Source organism: Vespula pensylvanica, chromosome 4, assembly GCF_014466175.1.
Source record: "Vespula pensylvanica isolate Volc-1 chromosome 4, ASM1446617v1, whole genome shotgun sequence".
Taxonomy (NCBI): domain Eukaryota; kingdom Metazoa; phylum Arthropoda; class Insecta; order Hymenoptera; family Vespidae; genus Vespula; species Vespula pensylvanica.
The window spans coordinates 133,823-151,629 of record NC_057688.1 but is presented as its reverse complement, the minus strand read 5'-3'; the positions used below and the strand labels follow the sequence as shown (position 1 = coordinate 151,629).

Genomic DNA, 17,807 nt, shown 5'->3' with positions numbered 1-17,807 from the left:
ACAATTTATAACATCGAAGTCTTCAATTAACTTCAGCAGTGTACTTCGAATGTTAACGAATCTAAAGCTAGTGATTGGTCAAATTAAAAAAAAAAAAGAAAGAAAGAAAGAAAGGAAAAGAAAATATCGAAGAAGTATCGGGTGTCTTAACATCATTATATTTAATAATAAAATTATACATATCTAAATACTTAGATGAACAAAATTATTTTTATAAATATTCTATAAATATTTGTAAAATATATTCTATATATGTGTGATCGCTTACCATATCGTGAAACTATATCAGATTCTTGTATATATAAAGTGCAATACGATTAAGTTACGAAAAAACGACGCTCTTTTTTTTGTGAATTACGTTAAATACGAAGTATAGTAGTTTTCATTATTTCCTTATTAATTCATAATAGAGTTTATCTCTATTCTTAAAACATCATCTTAAAACATCATAATGCAATCAGAGGAAAGTAAACGTAAGGGAAATTTTTTACATCATACAAATAGCCCTGAAAAAATAAGAAAAGTAGGTCAGACTAGTAGCAGATTTGTTGATACGCTAATAGGACAATGGTCAAAGCATACAGGAATGCAGATTTCTTCAATGCAAGTACGTTCAATTCTGGAAAATCCACTTTTGTAAGTGAAATTATTTTTATTATAATCAACGAATTCAATTTTCAGACAAAAGATTATAAATCAAGTATAGATGAAACAGAACAAACAAACAATCAAGATCTCAAAATAGAAATTTTGCAAAAGAAATTACAAGAGGCAGAAGATAATATAATAACACTTTCAACAAATTTAGAAAATGAACTCAGTGTTAAAGACGAAATATCTGAAAAGTTAGATATTAATATCAACTTTATTGTTATATTGCTACATTTCTTATAGTATTACAAAGTTCCAATATAATTTTTTTACAGTTCTAATATACTTTTTTTTATAGATTAACTTCTACATGGGAGTCTATAGATACGATAACGAACTATTGCAATTATATGTCTGAGAGTATGAAAACATTTCAAGAACATATAAATCATTTAACCGCTTTATACAATACTATAATAGATATGCAAAAAAATACAGTAGAACGACAAGAACAACAACTGTATGATTTGAAAATAAAAGGTGTATAATGTAATTAGCATAAAATATATTACAATTTTTATGTTATTAATTAAATTATTAATTTTTTATAAACATAGATGCTGATCATCAAAAGTATATTAATCAAGTAGAAGAGAACTTAGTGATGCAAGAAAAAAAGTAGATAGTGTTTTTTATACATTATAAATATATATTAGTTTACATGAAATTTATTATACATAATAGTCTTATGCTTTTAAATATTTTACAGAATACAAGAATTGCTTTCGATAAAACATATATTGGAAGAAGAAGCAAAAAGTTATGAAGAGAAATTATCTTTTGAGAAAAACTATTTAATAAGTCTTCATACAGAAGAGAAATTAAAATTAATAAAAGTATGTTTTCTTATATATTCACATATTAATGTACAATTAATAATAATTCAAATGGTTTAATGATGTTAATAATATTTATCTTAGGAACATGAAATAATTATAAATGAAAAGGATCAGTTACAATTATCGATAAAACAAATTGAGGAAAAAACAAAGAATACACTAGATTTAATTACCGAAAAAGAAATATACATTAATAAATTACAAGAAGAAATGAATTCTTACATGTAAGTAAAAATGAATATAAGAAAATATTATTGCATTAATGTCATAAAACTTTTCTCTACATTTTATTTTTTATGTCAGAAATCAGATAACAACACTCTCATCTCAAAATACGGAGTTAATTAAAAATATCGAAAGATTAGAAAAAGAGAAAGAAAAAGAAGCACAAGAAAAAGCAAACGAGGTATGTAATAAAACTAGAATATGCAAATTTACAGTGTCATCTGTTGATTGACATCAATGTATTTTTGATTTTAATGAAGGTAAAACAATTGTTAGAAGTGATAAGTAAAAACAAAGCAAAAGAGAATGAATTAACTGAAGGTATTGAACAAAAAATGGAACTATGTAAATACCTTGAAAATAATTTATTAGATACTAAAAATAAATTGGAACAAGCAGGAAATACTATACAGTATTTAAAAAGTAATGAAAATACTACTATTATAAATCTTCAAAAAGCAATAGAAGCTTTACAAAGAGAAAAAGCAGAGATGTACGCGGAATATCAAATGCAAATTCAGGTATTTTATTTAAATTATGTAAGATCATTTACAAATATTTCAAGAATGTTTTATATTTATTTTCTTTATCTAGTGTATAAAACAATCTGAAAAAAAAATTCAAGAGAAGCAGGAGGCTACTTTAAAGGAGGAATTTAAAACTACCACTACAGAGATGAAGAATACAATAGAACAATTGAAAAAAGATATTACGAAACTTCATGAAGCACTCGTAGAAGCTAAAGCTGAAAATAATACACTACGCAATAAAGATTTTGAAATTAAAGAAAATAATAATAAGTTAAAGAAAAGTGTTAGTAACATTGCCAAAAATAAAGATAAAGATCAAACTGAATCTGAATTAGAAAATAAGTATACAAAATATCAAAAAGAATTAGCTCTGGCTGAACAAAAATATAGAAGTATACAAGTTAAACTTGATAAACAAATGGAAACGCAAGTAAATATGTTAAAAACTCCACCATTTTCACATTCTCAATCTCAAAATAATAAGTTACAGAATGTAAGTACTTTTTAAATATATAAAATCAAATATTAATGTAAAAATAATCTTACATTGTGTTAAATCAAAAAGAAATGTATATAATTCCAACTAATATTTTTTTAGATAAAGGATAAGGAGGAACTTTTCAATGAATTACAAAAGTCGTCTTCGCAACAAACACCAACGCAAATGTTTAGTGTTATAGCAAATCAAGACAAAATTACGGTATAATAAATACATTTTTATTTATAGGAACATGATAGCTTTTATTATTTATTATATGCCTATTTAATATTATAAATCATTTATTTCATAATATATTTTTTCTACTAATTAGGAAACAGAGAATTCACCCGGTGAGAAAAAATTCTTTAAGTTAAGAAATACGCAAGTTCGACGATATGGAAATCAAAAAAACAGAATTATTAGAACATAACATATTTGTTTATATACATTATCATATGCATAATCAAGGAGAAATATATGGTTTTTATATTTTTGTTATAATAATATTATTGCACAAACTATATTGAAGTAATGATTAAAAAAGTCGAGATTTTAATTCAAACTTTTACTCCACTATCATTGTTGACATTTTTGTAAATCCAAACAGTGATAGGAGTAAAATACATCAAAATCACGTCAATTAAATTATATTTACTAATTTTTTTAAGTTAAATGCCAACTTTCATTAAAATACGTTTAAACATTTGTACAATTCTTTATATAATATATGTAGTAAAAAACATGATAAGTATTGTTTAATACATAACATTTCGCTATATATGCAATAACAAATTATAATGGATGATAATATATTTTTTACAAGTAAGGAAACAAAATATTTATAGACATATTTAAAACTTTCGTAAAAATTTTTGTTTTTTTTTTTTTGTGCATATGTAAATTATTTCATTAGCGTTTCTAAACTTTCTAAAATCAATACTTACAATTTTTATACAAATAATTAATCATTCATCAAAGTTGTAGAATCATCCCATTTCATGCATCTTTCTATAGCCATTTTCCACTTAGAATATCTAAGATCTCGTTCTAAAGAAAATATAAAAGGATAACATTATTAGAAAAAAATTTTAATATTCACAAATAATTATAAAATAAAATATGTATTTCCTTACCATCTTCTCCTATCGTTGGTGTAAATTTCGTAACTTGCGATGCATCTATATCATTAATATCAATTATACCAATTCCAAGACCTGCTAAAATAGCTGCACCTAAGGCTGTTGTTTCCACCATATTAGGTCTTACTGCAATACAGTTTCAGAAACTTCATATCTTTTGAAGAAATTTTAATAAACAATTTACTTGCAATTAAGAAAAAAATTCATATATACCAACGCTTATTCCAGTTAAATCTGCCTGAAGTTGCATCAATAAATTATTTACGGTCATTCCACCGTCAACTTGAAGTGTCGTTAATTTGGTGCCAGAATCTTTTACCATAGCTTCCAAAATATCTCTTGTTTGAAAACATACAGCTTCAAGGGCAGCTCTAATAATATGATACTGTTGTGTATCTTCAGTAATACCACAGATAACTCTAAAGTATAATGAAATAATAAAAAATAATTCAACGGTTATTATTTAATTCAATTTACAAAATATATACCCGCGTGCATCCTGTTGCCAATAAGGGGCATATAATCCAGAAAATGCTGGGACGAAATATACATCTCCAGAACATCTTACACTTTCTGCCATATCTTGCGATTGTGCAAGATTACTAAAGAGTTCTAAATTATCTTTCAACCAGGCTAAAGCCGCTCCTGCTACTGCCACTGATCCTTCTAGCGCATAAATTGCTGGTGATTTTCCTATTTTATAAGCAATCGTTGTTATTAAACCTTGAGTTGAATCAACTTTCTGAAAACAGTGAAAAATAAATAGATAATATAAAGCATAAATAATATTGTCCACACAACTATATAATTAATTTAAATAATATGTATACCTACAACATTTCCAGTGTTATAAAGTAAAAAACAGCCAGTGCCGTAAGTAGCTTTTGCCTCTCCTGGTTTTAAACACAACTGACCTAACAAAGCTCCTTGCTGATCGCCTACACACTATAAAATATGTAATATAACATATTCATAAATACATTCAACAAAAAAAGTTTTGGACAAAAATGTTTATATACTAATCAGTGTAAACCATAAGTAACTTACACCTGCAATAGGTATACCAGCCAAAACTTGAGGATTTGAGATAGTACCATATATTTCAGCGCTCGACCTTATTTCTGGAAGAATATGTTGAGGTACTCCAAAGAAACGACATAATAAAGGATCCCATTTTAAAGTCTCTATATTCATTAACATTGTACGTGATGCATTAGATACATCTGTTATATGCAGTTGTCCCTTGGTAAGATTCTAGAAAACAGAAAATATCTAAATATAAAAATAAGATATTTAAAACAAGACTTTATTTTAAATGATCAGCTTACCCATATCAACCAGGTATCAACCGTTCCGAAAGCACATTTTTCTGCTTCAACAGCCTGCTTTACACGTGATATGTTGTCAATTAACCATCGTATTTTTAATGCACTAAAGTAAGGAGACATTGGAAGACCACAAAGAGGTTTTAAATAATGTTTATTTCTAGTTTTATTTGGAATACTATCCAGCACGTCTTCCATCGTTGTTGTTGTTCTCATATCTAACCATACTAAAGGAAATAGAAAACAATATATTTTTATATATTAACTGAGTGTTAAAATAGATAATTATATCGATAAATTATATTTTATACCAATCGCATTATGCAAAGGTTCTCCTGTTTCCTTATCCCAAAGTAAAGTGGTTTCTCTTTGATTTGTGATACCAATTGCTTTGATATCTGATGGACTTATGTTGAGATCTTTTAATTTTTCTACTGTGTTTTTTATACATTGTATTACAGCTTGGAGAATCTCTTTTGGATCTTGTTCTACCCATCCTTCTTGAGGATACTTTTGTTTAATTTCAATTTGATGAGATGCCACTACTTTTCTTTGTAAAACATCAAATACCTAACAAAAAACAGAGAATATTTAAATATTTTAAAAAATAGTTAATAAAATAAGCACTTATAAAAATGAATATTTACAAAAATATAAATTTGAAAATGTTTGAACAAAAAAGTTGTCTAAAAGCAGTTGTCAATTAAAACATAATAACACATATCATAAATTTGTAAAAAATTTCGATATAAAACAAACATATAATTTTGTTATTTAATGAAGAATAATATACAAAGTGTTCGTATATTCCCTATAAGCTCCATTATCTATAGTATACACACACCTTGTTATTTGTTCTTGACAACTTAACAGTTTACACACATCATTTAATATTCGTCCACGCGAATAATTCATAAATAAACACAAAAATCAAATTTTTATTAGTGTTTTATGAGGATTATGAAGAAACGACTTACCAAAAATCTAGCACTACTTGTACCTTCATCGATTGCACCTATAAGAGGCCCAAAATGATTAATATTTTCAGGCATTATTCCTAATCGTTGTTTAACTTCCTTTTTCGACACAGAACTATTGTATTTTGACCTACATATAACCTTTATCTATTTAATTACGTAACAATATATGTAGGTCAAAGAAAAAAAATCGTCACGTACTAATACCTATCTATAATTTAAAGGACACAAACTTTTTAACGGTGATATGTAATTTATTTTCTAAAACTTGTCGATCGTATACATATATATATGCCTATGCTACAAAACAACAAGTAATCACACTCTACATATGCATATGCATTCCTACATTAAAAACATATTCAAATAAAATCTTTAAAAAACATTTCTATGCATTGTGTAGGATCAAACGGATGTAATTATTTTACGGACATAGGTCAGCCGTAAGATAAGAGACATGGTAATAACACTCCCCTTTTTTTTCTTTTTCTTCAATATGTAAGATGTTAAATTTCGTAAGGAGAAAAACTCCTATAGATGGCATAAAAAACTATCAAATTCGACTCTATCGATAAGATACCGACGACTTACTTATTTTTCTCTTGCGTATATTTTCTTCCCTCTAGAGATCGTTGAGTGACATTTTTAATGATTCTCAGCCACGCGCACGCGTTACCATAAGATATATACGTATATACATTTATTCCGTTTTATTAATAATGAAGAAACATGGATAAACAAGAGAAATTAATATAAGAGGTTGTTTATTGCATATATAATTACTATTCGATCGTAGATATAATTTATGATTTCTAAAAGACCAGAATTATTTATTGGAGTTATAAAAAAAATATATATATATATATATTTCTTTTTCTTTTTTTTCATATAACATAATTTCGAAGAAGCTATTAAACATGAATTAAAATAATTTCATTTTTACCGCGACAACAAACTGAAGGTTAAATGCAACGATAAGAATGTCATCATATTTTTATTATTTCTCGTGATAACAATTATATTTCGTTCTCAAGAAAAGTATTTCATATAATAACATTTACGAGAAAAAAAGAAAGGAAAGAAAAGTCGTTTGTTCGCTTGTTGAGTGAAGTATATACACGACCAATCGTAATTTTTGCTTCGAACAAGATCTTTGATTTCCCCACTTCTCCCTCTCATCGAGATATTAAAAACTAAAGACACTAAGAAGCTATCCAAACGCGTTCCTATATAAGATGTTTATTCGCTCAGAGAGTGAATATCACGTCTGCATTCTAAGGAGTAAAGATATCCCAAGAGGAGAGAACGAACTATAGTCGTGTAATATATCGAGATTTGTCTATTCTATTTAATAATTCATATCATCATTTAAATAACAAAATGTCTAGACAATTTTACCAAATCGTTGGAATTCTCGCGTGTTTCCTTACATTCGCCGGCATTTATGGTAAGTCTTTCTTTAATATATCTATTATGCAGTTCTAAAAAATTAAAAGAGTCCATTTTACTAAACCTTTTTATATTCAATTAATTCATTAATTATTTATTAATTGATTGGTCGTTGGATTAATTATTAAAAGATAATTTTTAATGATTAATATGTAAATATTTTTGTATATTCAAACTTTGTATTGTACTTAGATATTCTACTTCCGGTTCGATATACACATAATTTAAATCAGATCAAGTATTTTTTAAGTCGATACATTTATTCGTATTTTTATTAAATGAATATTAAACGGATGGAAAATTTTTCCAAGATGAACTTAACCTCATTAAATAACTGTTTTATCAATGATGGGAAAATCCATGTGATGCAAGATATGCGAATCCTATCACGTTTTATAATGAATCGCTGGGTGTCAACGTCACTTTTAAAACATGCGGTTTTGCTTTAACCTTGAGTGCTTAATTATATATATTATGTCCTATATACCGAATATAAAATTATATATGATATATCCTTTTGAAAGAAATCTATCCCTTTTATAGATGAATCTTTTTTTTATTTACTTTTGTAAATATCCAACGATATATATACACACATATACATTAAAAGTAATCATACAGATCAATATAGTCATTAATAATCTTTTTAATAAATTTATTATTATATTTTCGTCGTTTCAATAAAAACCTACCCTTTTCGTGGATTAATATTATTTTTATTTTCTATTGAAATATTTGAAGATTAGAAGTAATAATATAGGTCAATGATCATCGATAACAATAATCATAAATTTATATAGCTCTATTTTCTGTAATTAATGTAAGTATTATGATATAATAATGTAAAATTTTTCTGGCACAAAAGATAAAATAAGATGATCCATAATAAAAATTATCGTAGTATAGTGACGTAATCATATTGTACAACATATATCTCGCTTTTTTTCACCTTGCCGATACCTCGTCGTCGTACACAAAATTGGTCATAGTGAACGAACGAAAGTACCGATGAATCGGGAGAGAGCAAGGACAAAGAGAGCACGTGTACATATGATTTATACACTACATGACACACACGTATACCTATACAGATTCGTCACACGTTTCTTCTTTGCATATATGCACCCACACGTATTTCATTGGTGCGACTTTATATTATCATAATTCATAAGTTTTTGTATAATCAAGATATGTAAAGATCACACTTGAGTGTCCATAAGTCCTTCTTCTCCCTTTCTTTTCTTTTTTTTTTCTTTTTTTTAAATAGACAGAGAACATCTTGTGATGTCATGACGATAAATTTTTATTATAATTTTTACAATACGTAAACAGGATTATATAAAAATCTGTAAAACGATCAAAAAGTTGTATCGATTCGAAAGAAAAAGTTGAAAAACGTTAATGATATCGTCACAATAAATGATACCATGATCAACCGTGTGACTTTATATCAAAATATATCAAGAAATATATCTTTGAAGCCTCATGGAAGTTCAATGCACTACAATCGATCAGTCTATCTCTCGATTCTACTTTTATCCTTGATGAGACTATTTACTTTCGAGGATGCGATACGATCTTCAACTTGTCCTGACTATCAAGGTCCTCATCTTACCGGATCCGCTTTCTTTTTTTATAGACTTGTGCACGTCTCTACATAAAATAACTCGTTTTCCGATGAGAATTCTTAACGGAATTCGAATTTTTTCGAAGTGGAAAAAAATCTAGTTTGTATTGGTTCGAAGATTAGATAACAAAAATATACCAGACAGAATTTTCAGAAACGATACGAGATGATAACTTTGAGAAGATAGAAACCAGTTTAACCAGACCATTGGATTTTATTGAATCACTTTTCGTGGTGTTCCTACCGTATTTTTATAATTAGTGGAAAAACTGGATACAAGCGATTCGCTTATTTTTTGTTTTTCTTTTGTTTTTAAAGTTCAAGGTCATTTTTGCAGTGTACTTAAAAAATATTTTTATCTGAATAAAAATATCATTCAGATAATATTTCAATTCTTGAATCACCCTATGTACTAAAGACAAAGAGGAATCTCTTTAGAATTCAAGCATTTATGCGTGGCTCTTTTTTTAGCACAAGATGCGCCATCGGTTTCTAAGATATGTTTAGGATGCATTTGTGAAGCTGCATCAGGATGCAACACGACACTCGGTTGCAACGGTGATGTATGCGGTCCTTTCCGCATAACTTGGGCTTATTGGGCTGACGCTGGTAAACCAACTCTGAACAACGAAGCGAATACTAACGAAGGCGGTCAGTAACTATTTTATAATATATATTTTATATACGTATATAAATACATGTTTCAATTCACATTATTATCGACTTATACATATGTAACTTTTTCTTTTATATATAGCATATGCAAATTGCGTTAACGATGCATTCTGTGCTGGACGCACAGTAGAAGGTTATATGAACAAGTTCGCTCGAGTAAGTACTACGAATAAACTTTTATATTTATTTTTATATCCAGGAATGATATATTACAAATTTTTATTTTTTGTTACATTTTACAGGATTGCAATGGTGATGGTGTTATTAATTGCGACGATTTTATTCGTATACACCGTAATGGTAGAAATGCTTGCACGGCTCCATTGAACAATAAATACGAAAACATTTACAAACTTTGCATGCAAACATTTGGTTAATATTTTGATCAAAAGTGATAAACTAATATTATTTTACTTATTATGTAATGTAAACGCTTCAGGATTTTACAATTTATTACTTTTATGATAATTTTAATTATTTACACGTACGCTAATTATTATGATTATTTATAAAAATCCTTAAAATAATATTTTACATTCACGATTAAGCAGCAATTTGTCAACTTGGTACGCTCGTTGTTTTATAAGCGCACCTTCTACTTCCATTACTTTACAAGATTCAATATTACGGATAAGAAAATGATTTATAAAGAGTCTAAGACTTTCTCTAAAAGTTTGTAATAAAGAAGTTGAAGATATCCTTTCAAACACTTGTAAACAGTCTTCTTCATTTTTGCAAAGAAAAATACCTATCATAATTTGTCTTACAAGTTTCATTGTTTGTTTGTCCAATTCAGCAAAATTTAAAACCTATAAAAATGTTTTTTATTATTTCAATATAAGTATGTATTAAATATAAAAGCCGGTATATCAGTATTCAGCATTACCTTTAAAATTGAAATAGATAGGGATCTCTGAATAAATAAGTGAGTTAAAAACTTGGCTAAGTTTGCTAACTGTTTTACATTGTAATTATCTAATATTTTTAATTTGTCCCACAACATATACTGTATGGTCAACTAAAACATAATTTTAGTAACAACAAATATATATATATATATGTTTTTTAACTTGTATAAATTAAATTTTTATGCTTATTTTATACCTGATATTTCCTATCACAAACACAGAATCTTTCTGCTAATACAGCATAATAAGGATTAAATTTCTTCTCTTGTAGACAACAATCCATTAATACATATATTATTTCTCTTTCTTGTTGATCTGTTAAACCAAGATGGGAAAGTTTTTCAAAGGCATCTAAATAATCTTCTGCTGTCATTAAAATACAGAAAATATTTCTTCTAATATCTGTATTCATTCTTTGTTTTCGTGCTAAATCAAGAATATTTTGACTGAAGATTGTTTTTTTCCCTTCCGTAACTTTTTTTCCTTCATCCAAATTTCTATTACCAGACCACGCACATCCTACTATCCACCACTTTCCTCTTTCATCAGCTGAATATGTAAAAGTTTTGATAAGTTAAATCATATGATAGCTCGATATAAAATAAATAATTTTAAAATTACCTTTTAATAAATCTTCTAAAGAAATATTTAACTTCACTATACTTTTACCTTTGTGTATGAAACTCTTCATAAGCTTTTTTAAATGCTCTATATGAGATGGATCATATTGAGGTATCTTACTTACATTATTATTTTTTATTGCCATTAAAATGTCTAACATAAATTTTACTCGTGAACTATAAGAATATAATAACATTTAAATAAAATTTTTAAAAATTAAAAAATATAAAATAATACTAACTTGTCAGATTCAATATTACTTGCTATTTTTTGCAAATTTAATATAAGTTCTTTTAACGCAAGTGGATCATCCTTTCTTAATGGAAAACCTGCAGTTTTTAAAATGAGTAATATCAACTCAATTTCTTTTTCCTCAAATTTGGAGGAAAGCTTGTCTAATATTTGATAAAGAAGTCGATGGTTATAAACCTGCGTTGAATATACTCAAATAAAATATTTTATTAAACTCAAAATAAAATATACTTGTACTCGTCTTACCTTAAAATTATATAAATGCGATAACAATAAAACTAAATTATCCAATTGTTTGTCTTCTACAGTGTATGATGCTTTTAACATTTCATCAAATTTTTTAATAAATGTTAACAAGAAATGAGCACCCACTTCAGTCCCTACATTTGCATGTAGAATTGTAATTAACATCATATGCTCACAAATCAAACGATCTGGAGTTAATACTGATGAAATTAAGGCTTGCATTATTAATTCTGATAAAATAGTGTTCATATCATTACGACTATTACACATATACAATTCATCTACCTGAAGTATTTAATGTCATCAATGTTAATAATATTAATAATCAATCATAGTAGCCTAAGATAAAGATTAAAAAATCATGATGAAATTTATTTTTTATTTACCTGATTGGCAATAATATGCATATTGCTTTCTGCTAATCTATTTAAAAGACCTTTTAGCTGTTTCTTCAGTCTACATCGTTTTTCATCATTATCCTGTATGGCTTCTAATGGTTTCCTTTGTATCACAGATGATACATCGTTTACAATATTACCTTTTTTATCTCTCGTTCGACCATAAATATCTTCCCATAGATCGTCATTGTCAGAAGACTGTGAAGTATTTGTTTCAATATCATCTAAACTTTTATCTGACAATAGATCCTCATCGCTTTCCTTTATTGAATCCATCATTTCATCCTGCTTTTTTCTCTTGAATTTATCATTTTTTAATGCTATTTGAGCTTCTATAAAGAATAATTATAAACATATACTTTCTTACATAACTTCAAATAAATAAAATTAATGATCAAAAATTTTTATTTATAATATACTGCTCATCATTAGACCAATCATCTGTATCACAATTTGCAATACCTTTTGTATCATCATTTTCCAGAAACATTGCAATATCTTCTTCAAGATCTTTGTCTCCTTCACCTTTCAATAACTGCTCTTCCATTTCGACTACCTGTTTCCTATTGTCATTATCACAGAAATCTAAAAGATCTATCACAATATGTTAAGGAATATTAGATAAATAATTATTGTATCCTGTAAAAAATTATATATATATTAAAAAATAACAATTTTAACAAAGGATACAATCTAAACCATCGTTAATAAAAGACTTAGGTATTGTATTACTTTTCCGCTTATTTAATTTTAATCGTTTTTCTAATTGTTTTATCATCTTATCTTCATGCTTATTATCAATAATTAAATTCGATTTTGTATCCATCTTCTTTTTCTTCTTTTGCTTCTTCAATTTCTCATTGGCATTATGCTTACTATTATTTTGATGTAATTCACTGTGACTTTCTTGTGATTTTATTATGTTCTCCTTCATTTTATCAGGATTTAAAACAAACCTACCGGGAATTTGTTTTCTATTTTGATAGAACATTGCCTTTTTTACTTTTTTTTCCTGTCTTTTCTCTTTACGTATTTGTTTACGTGTTTTCTCACATGGTTTATTATTTTTGATATTTGTGTCCTTAAATATTGAGCCTTTTCGTTTTACAGAAACCATGTTTTATTATACTCGCTATCAAATTTTTACTCTTAAATGTAGTACTGGTAATTGATATAACTTTAATTTTTTATTATAATTCATTTGCTTATATCTTTTGTATCATTTTAAAAACCGACTTTGAGGTTATATATATAACTAGACGTGAAATCACATGCCACGTTGTGCAACGTTTCAAATAGTAACGTTACAAGGAGCAAATTTTAAATAACCGACACATCGTCATTTCATTATTGTGAAATCTCAGGCGATTCTTTCCTTTTTATTCGTGACTATAATTGGTGGATATTTCTACATACAGCCAATCAGGATGACGTGGAATATAAATATATCACGGTAACATTTCATAGAAACTACGATGCACTACTATAATTACTGACATTTTAAAAGTTATCAATATCAATAGTATTCGTTAAATTAGCATAATTCTTTTCGTATTTTCTTTTGTAACGTCTCTTTTAAACAATATATGAAGTATTGCTATTTTTAATGACCTTTTAAAGTTTTCAATTTAACTGCATTTCACTTTACGAATTTAGACTGCATTTTTTGCTATTAATTAATTATTTATAAAATTATATATATATAAAAAAATAAATTTTATTTAAACATTCAATTTTATTATTCAGAGAATATCAATTTATTATCATAGATGCAATATCGATTAAATGTATTCATTGATTCGTAGTTAACTTGGCACCATTTGGCACTGTGCACTGTGCACAATTGTGATTTGACAAGAGTTAAAACGGGTCAAGTAATATCTTGAACATTCGCAACTAAAGATTGAGGAAGTCTGGTAAAGCAATGATATCTTAGTGTAAGTGTAGGTAAGAAGTTTGTAAAATGACATTACCATTATTTTTATATATTTAGTATTGCACTTTTTTTTCTTTATAATAGGTATATATATATTAATACTTCTAATTTAGTTTCTATATGTTTCTTTATTTGAGTTATTTTACAATCTTCTGCTTACATAAAATGTAATCTTTATTTATATTATGTAACAAAATTTAAATAACTTAGGCAATTCCTACAAAATGTTGAGACATACAGTACTAAAGGCTTCAAGCCTTTCATGTGGTAGATTGGGGATTCATACATCTCCAAAATTACAGCAAGAACTCATAGAGCTTTTTATAGATGATAAGCCTGTTCAAGTTCCGCCAGGAACAACAGTCCTACAGGTAGGTTTCTGTATTTTGTTTACGATTTGTTTTATCGGATGTTATATAAATTGTAACAATAAATTATATTTATATTTATAGGCTGCTGCAACTGTTGGAGTAGAAATTCCTAGATTTTGTTATCATGAGCGTCTTGCTGTAGCTGGAAATTGTAGAATGTGTTTAGTTGAGATAGAAAAACAAATAAAAGTAAGCCAATACTTTATATACATTTATATAAAATGTTGCAAGTGAAGGAAAAGAACATAAATTCAGTTTTATATTTTATTTAGCCTGTCGCAGCTTGTGCCATGCCTGTAATGAAAGGATGGCGAGTAAAAACAAATTCTGACTTTACTCGAAAAGCACGAGAAGGTGTCATGGAATTCTTATTGGTGAATCATCCTTTGGATTGTCCAATTTGTGATCAGGGTGGTGAATGTGATTTGCAAGATCAAAGTATGGCTTTTGGCGGTGACAGAAGCAGATTCATTGACATTAATTTCACTGGGAAAAGAGCAGTACAGGATAAAAATATAGGTCCTCTTATTAAAACGGTGATGACGAGATGTATTCATTGTACAAGATGCATTAGATTTGCTTCTGAAGTTGCTGGCATTGATGATTTAGGAACAACAGGTCGTGGAAATGCTATGGAGGTTTGCATTAGAATGTATAACTCCAAAAAATATAATTTACAATATCATTATAATATTGAAGAATAGAAAAAACATTATGTCCATTGCAATACAGGTAGGAACATATGTTGAGAAAATGTTTTTATCAGAACTATCTGGTAACATCATTGATTTGTGCCCTGTTGGAGCTTTAACAAACAAACCATATGCTTTTGTTGCTCGCCCTTGGGAAACACGTCGCACAGATAGTATTGATGTTCACGATGCAGTTGGTAGTAACATAGTTATTTCTCATAGAACTGGAGAAGTTTTAAGGATTTTACCAAGAGTAAATGAGGTATATATAGTTTCATACATTTCTCTGTCTGATAAATATGAGAAAATCGTATTTTTCATTTATCTTGTTATTTTTATAGGAAATAAATGAAGAATGGTTGTCTGACAAGTCTCGCTTTGCTTGTGATGGCTTAAAATGTCAAAGGCTTATAACACCTATGATGAAAATTAATGGTAAACTAGAAAGTGTTAGCTGGGAAGATGCACTTGTTGCAGGTAATTATTAAAACCGTTATGTTCTATAAAATTCATTTAATAGTTTCGTTAACGAAATATTTCTTTTTTCTTTTAGCTGCAAAGGAAATATGTTGTGCATCAAATAAATGTGCCGTAATTGCTGGCAAACTTGCAGATGCAGAAGCTCTTGTAACTTTGAAAGATTTTATAAATAAATTAGGAAGTGAATCACTAGCAACAGAACAGAGTTTTCCAAAAGATGGTGCTGGTATTGATTTAAGAAGCAATTATCTTTTGAATAATACTATAGCTAAAGTTGAAGATGCAGATGTTGTTGTATTAATTGGTACAAATCCAAGATATGAAGCACCGCTAGTGAACACTCGTCTCAGAAAAGGATACATTCATGGTGAACAAACTATTGCTTTAATAGGTCCCGACGTAGATTTAACATATGATCATGAGGTATTGAAAAATTAAAATATACTATTTGTACATACATACTTTATCTAAACATTTGCTTTCTAAAGTACAAATTATATTTCAGCATTTAGGAGATTCGTTAGATATAATAACTCAATTAAAGAGTGGTACTCATCCATTTTGCTCAACTCTAAAGAATGCTAAAAAGCCGCTCGTTATCTTAGGTGCAGAGCAATTAACTCGAAAAGACGGAGCTAAAATCCTTGCTGAAACACAAGCTCTAGCCAAAGCTTTGGAAAGTATTTCCAAAGTAATTACTCCCAAATGAATCATAGAATTATACCATTATAGTAAAAGTAAATTACAACTCATAATTTTTTTTTTTTATTTAAGATCAGTGGAGAATGGAAAGTATTGAATCTGCTTCATACAAATGCATCACAAGTAGCAGCATTAGACATTGGTTATAATTCAACTGTAGAAAAAATTAAACAAGAACAACCAAAAGTATTATTCCTTTTAGGAGCAGATGATGCAAATATTACAAAGGAAAATTTTCCTAATACATTCATTATTTATATAGGTACATGCAATTTAATATCAGTTAATAGCATTAAAGCTTGTTGTACAAAAACATATTACTAATATTGATATTACAAATATAGGTAGTCACGGTGATCAAGGAGCTACTATTGCAGATGTCGTATTAGCTGGTGCAGCATATACTGAAAAAAATGCTAGTTATGTTAACACAGAAGGACGTGCACAACAAACTTGTGCAGCTATTACACCTCCTGGTATGGCACGTTCAGATTGGAAAATTATTCGTGCTCTTTCCGAGGTAATTATGTATTTGCATATTGCAAATATAATTTATATTTTTCTAATATTGATACTATAAGTAATTTTATATTTATTGTTTTTTAATTTGATATAAAACATTAAGATGTTTGTTTCTTTTGTACAGATATGTGACATGACTTTACCTTATGATGACTTAAATGATGTACGATTAAGATTAGAGGAAGTTTCACCGCATTTAGTTAGATATGGTGATTTGGAACCAGCCAATTTCTTTGCAGAAGCATTGGAATTATCCAAGGTGTGTATGAATGTTTATATTTACGAAATGTTTATTAAATAATGTATAAATAATACTTTCATTTTAATGCTAATGTAGGAAACAAAAGGTTCGTTCCTACCAGATCCAATAAACATAAAACAAAGATCCTTGGATCAATTTTTCATGACTGATGCTGTTTCACGTGCTTCTCCAACTATGGCTAAATGCGTTCAAGCAGTTATAAAACAGCGTCAGAATGAAGTATAAATTGTAGCATTGCTATGTATATAAGTGAAGTTGTATAATAATAGAGAAACAATAACAATTTCAAGTTGTTATTAACAAAGCATGGCTTTAATCACTTTAAAAAATATCCATTCTATTACGTAATAGTCCACAGATTAAATTATTTAAAAGCTGGATACCAATTTATGTGTATCTGTAGTCATTGATCCTAAATAAATGTGATAAATAAACAATTCAGAGTGTACCATACAATCACCTTTGTTATGTTTAAAGCACGATGCAATTCTTTATTCTT

The 17,807-nt window shown here is 27.7% G+C and overlaps 6 protein-coding genes across 12 annotated transcripts; 4 read left to right on the top strand and 2 right to left on the bottom strand.

Moving 5' to 3' along the window:
* The first annotated feature begins 234 nt into the window (after positions 1-234).
* On the top strand, positions 235-956 carry LOC122628789. The gene is made up of 2 exons (XM_043811427.1): positions 235-607; positions 682-956. Exons 1-2 carry the CDS (start codon positions 452-454, stop codon positions 892-894), a joined length of 369 nt encoding a protein of 122 aa, XP_043667362.1. The 5' UTR covers positions 235-451; the 3' UTR covers positions 895-956.
* Positions 817-3,162, top strand: LOC122628785 (CAP-Gly domain-containing linker protein 1-like). Its single transcript, XM_043811423.1, has 10 exons — positions 817-845; positions 950-1,131; positions 1,209-1,269; positions 1,361-1,487; positions 1,572-1,714; positions 1,794-1,896; positions 1,976-2,236; positions 2,310-2,738; positions 2,844-2,945; positions 3,058-3,162. The coding sequence occupies exons 2-10, from the start codon at positions 1,002-1,004 to the stop codon at positions 3,154-3,156; spliced, it is 1,455 nt and encodes a 484-aa protein (XP_043667358.1). The 5' UTR covers positions 817-845; positions 950-1,001; the 3' UTR covers positions 3,157-3,162.
* A 419-nt stretch (positions 3,163-3,581) lies between these two features.
* Positions 3,582-6,671, bottom strand: LOC122628784 (glycerol kinase-like). The gene is made up of 9 exons (XM_043811421.1): positions 6,168-6,671; positions 5,502-5,760; positions 5,194-5,417; positions 4,913-5,119; positions 4,700-4,810; positions 4,354-4,607; positions 4,079-4,284; positions 3,860-3,991; positions 3,582-3,773 (listed from the first exon to the last, which is right to left on the bottom strand). The coding sequence occupies exons 1-9, from the start codon at positions 6,240-6,242 to the stop codon at positions 3,688-3,690; spliced, it is 1,554 nt and encodes a 517-aa protein (XP_043667356.1). The 5' UTR covers positions 6,243-6,671; the 3' UTR covers positions 3,582-3,687.
* A 738-nt stretch (positions 6,672-7,409) lies between these two features.
* On the top strand, positions 7,410-10,625 carry LOC122628788 (lysozyme-like). Its single transcript, XM_043811426.1, has 4 exons — positions 7,410-7,614; positions 9,715-9,894; positions 10,001-10,074; positions 10,161-10,625. The coding sequence occupies exons 1-4, from the start codon at positions 7,548-7,550 to the stop codon at positions 10,293-10,295; spliced, it is 456 nt and encodes a 151-aa protein (XP_043667361.1). The 5' UTR covers positions 7,410-7,547; the 3' UTR covers positions 10,296-10,625.
* On the bottom strand, positions 10,083-13,623 carry LOC122628781 (nucleolar MIF4G domain-containing protein 1 homolog). 2 transcript variants are annotated; one of them, XM_043811411.1, is made up of 9 exons: positions 13,034-13,623; positions 12,759-12,937; positions 12,332-12,676; positions 11,946-12,230; positions 11,689-11,876; positions 11,448-11,623; positions 11,023-11,375; positions 10,805-10,936; positions 10,083-10,727 (listed from the first exon to the last, which is right to left on the bottom strand). In XM_043811411.1, the coding sequence occupies exons 1-9, from the start codon at positions 13,458-13,460 to the stop codon at positions 10,437-10,439; spliced, it is 2,376 nt and encodes a 791-aa protein (XP_043667346.1). In that variant the 5' UTR covers positions 13,461-13,623; the 3' UTR covers positions 10,083-10,436. The 2 variants fall into 2 exon arrangements, with proteins under 2 accessions (XP_043667346.1, XP_043667348.1); XM_043811413.1 differs by having other exon boundaries at positions 12,332-12,675; positions 12,806-12,937.
* Positions 13,624-13,681: 58 nt separating this feature from the next.
* On the top strand, positions 13,682-17,745 carry LOC122628782 (NADH-ubiquinone oxidoreductase 75 kDa subunit, mitochondrial). 6 transcript variants are annotated; one of them, XM_043811415.1, is made up of 13 exons: positions 13,682-13,796; positions 14,149-14,290; positions 14,490-14,650; positions 14,732-14,839; positions 14,923-15,288; positions 15,383-15,604; positions 15,684-15,819; positions 15,896-16,245; positions 16,328-16,513; positions 16,597-16,786; positions 16,869-17,044; positions 17,171-17,305; positions 17,384-17,745. In XM_043811415.1, the coding sequence occupies exons 3-13, from the start codon at positions 14,504-14,506 to the stop codon at positions 17,531-17,533; spliced, it is 2,166 nt and encodes a 721-aa protein (XP_043667350.1). In that variant the 5' UTR covers positions 13,682-13,796; positions 14,149-14,290; positions 14,490-14,503; the 3' UTR covers positions 17,534-17,745. The 6 variants fall into 6 exon arrangements, with proteins under 6 accessions (XP_043667350.1, XP_043667354.1, XP_043667351.1 ...); XM_043811419.1 differs by having other exon boundaries at positions 13,778-13,796; positions 14,149-14,259; positions 14,500-14,650; XM_043811416.1 differs by having other exon boundaries at positions 13,778-13,796; positions 14,149-14,259.
* Positions 17,746-17,807: the final 62 nt, after the last annotated feature.

Bases quoted from the DNA above. Each gene is read 5' to 3' on its own strand.
- LOC122628789 (XM_043811427.1), top strand. From the start codon at position 452: ATGCAATCAGAGGAAAGTAAACGTAAGGGAAATTTTTTACATCATACA. The intron at 608-681 runs GTACGTTCAATT...TTCAATTTTCAG, and splicing joins TGCAGATTTCTTCAATGCAA to ACAAAAGATTATAAATCAAG.
- LOC122628785 (XM_043811423.1), top strand. From the start codon at position 1,002: ATGTCTGAGAGTATGAAAACATTTCAAGAACATATAAATCATTTAACC. The intron at 1,488-1,571 runs GTATGTTTTCTT...TATTTATCTTAG, and splicing joins AGAAATTAAAATTAATAAAA to GAACATGAAATAATTATAAA. The intron at 2,946-3,057 runs GTATAATAAATA...TCTACTAATTAG, and splicing joins CAAATCAAGACAAAATTACG to GAAACAGAGAATTCACCCGG.
- LOC122628784 (XM_043811421.1), bottom strand. From the start codon at position 6,242: ATGCCTGAAAATATTAATCATTTTGGGCCTCTTATAGGTGCAATCGAT. The intron at 5,418-5,501 runs GTATAAAATATA...TATTTCCTTTAG, and splicing joins ACCTTTGCATAATGCGATTG to TATGGTTAGATATGAGAACA. The intron at 5,120-5,193 runs GTAAGCTGATCA...TCTGTTTTCTAG, and splicing joins TTGATACCTGGTTGATATGG to AATCTTACCAAGGGACAACT.
- LOC122628788 (XM_043811426.1), top strand. From the start codon at position 7,548: ATGTCTAGACAATTTTACCAAATCGTTGGAATTCTCGCGTGTTTCCTT. The intron at 7,615-9,714 runs GTAAGTCTTTCT...CTCTTTTTTTAG, and splicing joins TACATTCGCCGGCATTTATG to CACAAGATGCGCCATCGGTT. The intron at 10,075-10,160 runs GTAAGTACTACG...TACATTTTACAG, and splicing joins ATATGAACAAGTTCGCTCGA to GATTGCAATGGTGATGGTGT.
- LOC122628781 (XM_043811411.1), bottom strand. From the start codon at position 13,460: ATGGTTTCTGTAAAACGAAAAGGCTCAATATTTAAGGACACAAATATC. The intron at 12,231-12,331 runs GTAAATAAAAAA...TAAATACTTCAG, and splicing joins TGCATATTATTGCCAATCAG to GTAGATGAATTGTATATGTG. The intron at 11,376-11,447 runs GTAATTTTAAAA...TTACATATTCAG, and splicing joins TTTAGAAGATTTATTAAAAG to CTGATGAAAGAGGAAAGTGG.
- LOC122628782 (XM_043811415.1), top strand. From the start codon at position 14,504: ATGTTGAGACATACAGTACTAAAGGCTTCAAGCCTTTCATGTGGTAGA. The intron at 15,289-15,382 runs GTTTGCATTAGA...ATTGCAATACAG, and splicing joins GTCGTGGAAATGCTATGGAG to GTAGGAACATATGTTGAGAA. The intron at 16,514-16,596 runs GTAATTACTCCC...TTTTTATTTAAG, and splicing joins CTTTGGAAAGTATTTCCAAA to ATCAGTGGAGAATGGAAAGT.